Source organism: Lampris incognitus, chromosome 9, assembly GCF_029633865.1.
Source record: "Lampris incognitus isolate fLamInc1 chromosome 9, fLamInc1.hap2, whole genome shotgun sequence".
Taxonomy (NCBI): Eukaryota; Metazoa; Chordata; class Actinopteri; order Lampriformes; family Lampridae; genus Lampris; species Lampris incognitus.
The window spans coordinates 739,966-745,185 of NC_079219.1; the positions used below are offsets into that span (position 1 = coordinate 739,966).

The window sequence follows — 5,220 nt, forward strand, 5'->3', positions numbered from 1 at the left end:
ACTATTTAATACAATATTGATTAATCATTGATTAATTAATAAATGAACATGTTATGTAATGTGTAGTATGACGTAAAACACTTTCTGTAGTGGCTGGCACATTATAAAATGTAAACCAAGGACAACTCTCATCTTTTTATATATGTGTGTGTGTGTGGGTGGGTGTGAGAGAGACTGCGAGAGAGAGAGAGAATTTAGAATATTAAAACGAGTCTTTATTTAACAGAAAACAGACTTGAAATCTTTCTAAACATATAAACAATACTTGTCAAATTGCAAACACTCAACATGCATCTTTTAACAGTCCCAAAAACCAATCATTCAACAACAATTCAAGACATAAAAAACAGGTAGGACCCTTTTTATCCTGCTCTCAGAGACTGAGAGAGAGACAGAGACTGAGAGAGAGAAAGAGACTGAGAGACAGACTGAGAGAGAGAAAGAGAGAGAGACAGAGACTGAGAGACAGACTGAGAGAGAGACAGAGAGAGAGACAGAGACTGAGAGACAGAGAGAGAGAGAGAGAGAGAGAGAGAGACAGAGAGAGAGAGAGAGAGAGAGAGACAGAGACAGAGACTGAGAGAGAGACAGACTGAGAGAAAGAGACTCAGAGAGAGACAGAGAGAGAGACAGACAGAGAGAGAGAAAGAGACAGAGACAGACTGAGAGAGAGACTGAGAGAGAGACAGAGACTGAGAGACAGACTGAGAGAGAGAAAGAGAGAGAGACAGAGACAGAGAGAGAAAGAGACTGAGAGACAGACTGAGAGAGACAGAGACTCAGAGAGAGACTGAGAGAGACAGAGACAGAGAGAGACAGAGACTGAGAGAGAGACAGACTGAGAGAGAGAAGGTGCCTGCTTGTGTCTTCGTATGCATCCACCCTGATTTGTTTTATTTTCTGTTCTTGGTTTGATTCCTAGCCATTGTTTCATCTGTTCACATGGGCTGGTGGCTCTGCTTGTTCATGTGACATGTCACTTTCAGAACCGTAAACTTGCATCTATCCATTTTCCCATCCAGAAACCGCACTTCGGTGAAACTCCTCTCCGATTTCTAAGACTTCCCTTTCCTTCACCGACCTCGGCCATCTCTCCACGGCCCCGGCTCCACTCTGCTGCCTGCTGTAGGCTCCACTTACATCGTGACATCACCGGAGTTTCCCTTCTCCATGCAGGCAGCTGCAGCATAAATACTACGGCTCTCTGGCTGAGATTCACTGCCACACACAACAGCAACACACAGGCAGACATCATCAGACACACTCAACATTCACTGACAGACTTCTGTTACTGCTCAACAACAAAAAAGTGAAACCTTTGGACTCTGTTGGAGGAGGCAATACAGTGTTATATGCAATGACGCCTGGTGATGTGGAGTGTGGCCTTGGAGAGAGGACTGTGGTCGTGGTTGAGAAGAAGCCATCCTCGGGGTGGATATGGAAGATGTTCATGGCCTTGCTGATGGTCGGTGTTTGTATAGCCGGAGCCCTTGTCTTCACGTGGTACATGAACGGGCGGCCAGAAACCAAGGTGAGAGTGATTTTTAGTCACTTGATGTTAATCGGAAAACGTTGAAGAGCCTGTAAAAGGGGAAAAATTGCATGGAAATCTCTTAACAAACCCCATTTCTTTCCCTTCCAGACCCAGTCAGGCCAAACCGAAGCTCTGACAGGAAAGGTGATTGGTGACGCAACAGGTGATTATTTGCAGACGTTTGTAAAATGCTGAGGCTTTCCGTTTCTTTCCTTCTTTTACTTATTTTTTTTACATGTAATTTACCTTTCCTCAGAGCCCCACCACACACTGAGGCGAATCGGCAGCAAAGCCAAGGCAGCCATCCATTTAGAAGGTGAGTCATCACGGCCAGCTTTGGCTCATTCTTCAACAAACAATGAGCCTACGGATCACTTCTTCCTCTTTCAAACGCCTTCTCCCACTTGGTGCGATGTAATGGGTAGGGACACCACAAGGAAGTGATAGCACACAATAGTTGCACCACTGTTACTTCACCCTGACCTCCATCTAACCTTGGCATTGACTTAACACTTCCAGAGGCGCAAAGTCATGAATACAGCTGTTCTCGGTACAGCCCTGCAGTAAATCTCTGGAGTGGTTCTTCTTTCAGGATGAATGATCATAGCATTCTTATTTGTGTTGATTTATAAGAAAGAGTTCCACTTTGCAGCTGTTATTCTAATAACGTCTAATAATCTACTAGGGAGGATGTGATTGATCCTAATAATATACAAGGGAGGATGTGATTGATACTAATAATCTACTAGGGAGAATGTGATTGATCCTAATAATCTACTAGGGAGAATGTGATTGATCCTAATAATCTACGAGGGAGGATGTGATTGATCCTAATAATCTACGAGGGAGGATGTGATTGATCCTAATAATCTACTAGGGAGGATGTGATTGATCCTAATAATCTACTAGGGAGCATGTGATTGATCCTAATAATCTACGAGGGAGGATGTGATTGATCCTAATAATCTACTAGGGAGGGTGTGATTGATCCTAATAATCTACGAGGGAGGATGTGATTGATCCTAATAATCTACGAGGGAGGATGTGACTGATCCTAATAATCTACTAGGGAGGATGTGATTGATCCTAATAATATACTAGGGAGGCTGTGATTGATCCTAATAATCAATGAGGGAGGCTGTGATTGATCCTAATAATCTACTAGGGAGGATGTTATTGATCCTAATAATATACTAGGGAGGATGTGACTGATCCTAATAATCTACTAGGGAGGATGTGATTGATCCCAATAATCTACTAGGGAGGCTGTGATTAATCCTAATAATCTATGAGGGAGGATGTGATTGATCCTAATAATCTACTAGGGAGGATGCGATTGATCCTAGTAATCTACGAGGGAGGATGTGATTGATCCTAATAATCTACTAGGGAGGGTGTGATTGACCCTAATAATCTACGAGGGAGGATGTGACTGATCCTAATAATATACTAGGGAGGCTGTGATTGACCCTAATAATCTACTAGGGAGGATGTGATTGATCCTAATAATCCACGAGGGAGGATGTGACTGATCCTAATAATCTACGAGGGAGGATGTGATTGATCCCAATAATCTACTAGGGAGGATGTGACTGATCCTAATAATCTACTAGGGAGGATGTGATTGATCCTAATAATCTACTAGGGAGGATGTGACTGATCCTAATAATCTACTAGGGAGGATGTGACTGATCCTCGGCTCGTGCAAAACAAGTCGTGATGTTATTGTTACTGGCTGGCCAGTAATAATAACATCGCCAGCCTGCTTGGACTTGGTGATGCAACCAGAAGGCGTCTTGTAGAGGACATTAAAGCTGCTTGACGGAGCATTTGTATGGTAAAATATGACCTGTTAGTTAAAGGGACAGTTCACCCCAAAATCAAAAATACATGTTTTTCGTCTGAGCTGTGAGTTGTTGAGCTACCGGCCATGCAGATGCTGCCTCTCCCCGGTACGATGAACTGATGGCGCTCGGCTTGTGTTGCTCAAAGCGCCAAAAGACAACAAAACAAACAAACCAACAGAAGTCAGCAGTACGGCCTCTGTGCAGACGCCATTACGCGGCTACACAAAAGAGTCCAGACTTTGTGGTTAGCAGTTTCATGTGGGTGTCGCTAGGTCCGAAAATAGTTCCTACATGAAACTGCGTGTGTGTGTGTGTGTGTGTGTGTGTGTCTGTAAAGGCACAAAGGAAGTGATGTATTTTATATATTTAGGCTACAGACAGCATTTATCTCATGTGTATGTTACATTTACACAATTAAAATTCAAATCTAATACTGTTGTTTTGTTGGTTATACACAAATGGAAAAAACCCACGTCGGTGTCGGAAGCCAAGCGGAGGCTTTTCTTGTGTTGAGTATCACTACGCGCTCCCCCTCACCTCACTTCCGTGCCGCTCGCGCTGAGCCGCTAGCACCAACGTGGCTTTGTCCTCCCTGTTGTTTCAGGAAGTTATGAAGATGGCGAAGGTTTCAAGGACCAGGTGGAGTGGAGGAAGGATCAGGGGCAGGCCTTTGCCCAGGGCGGCCTGAGGCTGGTGGACAACCAGATCACCATCCCACAGACAGGCCTCTTCTTCGTCTACAGCCAGGCGTCGTTCAGGGTGTCCTGCAGCGACGACGACGGGGAGTTCGTGGGGCGGCACGTCGCGCCGCTCAGCCACAGGATTTGGCGTTTCTCGGATTCGGTCGGCGGCAGATCGTCCCTGCTGAGCGCCGTCAGGTCGGCGTGCCAGCGGGTTGCCAACGATGACGGCTACAGGATTGGCGAGGGCTGGTACAACGCCATCTATCTGGGCGCGGTGTTCCAGCTGAACCGAGGGGACCGGCTGTGGACGGAGACCAACCAGCTCACGGAGATCGAGTCGGAGGGCGGGAGGACCTTCTTTGGTGTGTTCGCGCTCTAACGGCGGGCGGGCTGCGCGAGGAGACAGGGCGGCCTTCTTCGCTGTTACCACGGAGACGACAAACGATACGCTGTTACCACGGAGACGGTAGCGACGCTCCGAGTGTCGTCAGCGTTATCGTTCCCGTTTTATACGGAACTGTTTCATCGTCATGGTGATGTGGCACTTCTGAAATCTCAATTGAGATGGACATTTTAGCCTAATAGGCTGTTGTTCTGGTTGTAGATGTTGTAAACTGCAGCAGTTTAGAATCTTGTTGTTGTTGTTGTTGTTGTTGCTGCTGCTGCGTGTACTGACCCGAGATTGTTGGCTGCACCTTCTCCGCCGCACCACATGACCACGCAGCTCTTCCACGGAGAGTGTAGACCTTATGACTTATTGGAAATGATTCCATTTTAACTGCTATTATCACTTATCATAATCTGTCTATTTAATTGTATTTATTATTATTTATGTCGCTGAGCATAAGTATTTATTTATCTCTTTGATGCATGAAAATCATTTCTCATTGTAATAATAAAAACGAAAATCCTCAAGTCAAGACCCACTTGCCACCCTTCTGCTTCAAACAGCAGGAACATCCGGTCTGTCATAGCCGCGCTGCAGGTGGCGGCATTTGCGCTTGGACGAGCAAACCCGTGTGGGCGGTGGACTCCACATTGCAGCGGCGCGCAGTTCTTATCTGGCAGAGCCGCCCTCCCTCCATGCAGTCCCTCCCCCTCCCTCCCTCCCTCCCGCCGTGCAGTCCCTCCCTCCCTCCCTCCCGCCATGCAGTCC

General features: G+C 46.3%; 1 protein-coding gene across 1 annotated transcript; it reads left to right on the forward strand.

Annotated features, from left to right (window-relative positions):
• Positions 1 to 1,343: 1,343 nt before the first annotated feature.
• On the forward strand, positions 1,344 to 4,969 carry tnfb (tumor necrosis factor b (TNF superfamily, member 2)). Its single transcript, XM_056285966.1, has 4 exons — positions 1,344 to 1,531; positions 1,643 to 1,697; positions 1,791 to 1,850; positions 3,986 to 4,969. Exons 1-4 carry the CDS (start codon positions 1,358 to 1,360, stop codon positions 4,441 to 4,443), a joined length of 747 nt encoding a protein of 248 aa, XP_056141941.1. The 5' UTR covers positions 1,344 to 1,357; the 3' UTR covers positions 4,444 to 4,969.
• Positions 4,970 to 5,220: the final 251 nt, after the last annotated feature.

Excerpts from the sequence above, each read along its gene's own strand:
- tnfb (XM_056285966.1), top strand. The coding sequence starts at position 1,358 with ATGACGCCTGGTGATGTGGAGTGTGGCCTTGGAGAGAGGACTGTGGTC. Across the intron at positions 1,532-1,642 it reads ACGGGCGGCCAGAAACCAAG|ACCCAGTCAGGCCAAACCGA; the intron begins GTGAGAGTGATT and ends TTTCCCTTCCAG. Across the intron at positions 1,698-1,790 it reads GGTGATTGGTGACGCAACAG|AGCCCCACCACACACTGAGG; the intron begins GTGATTATTTGC and ends ACCTTTCCTCAG.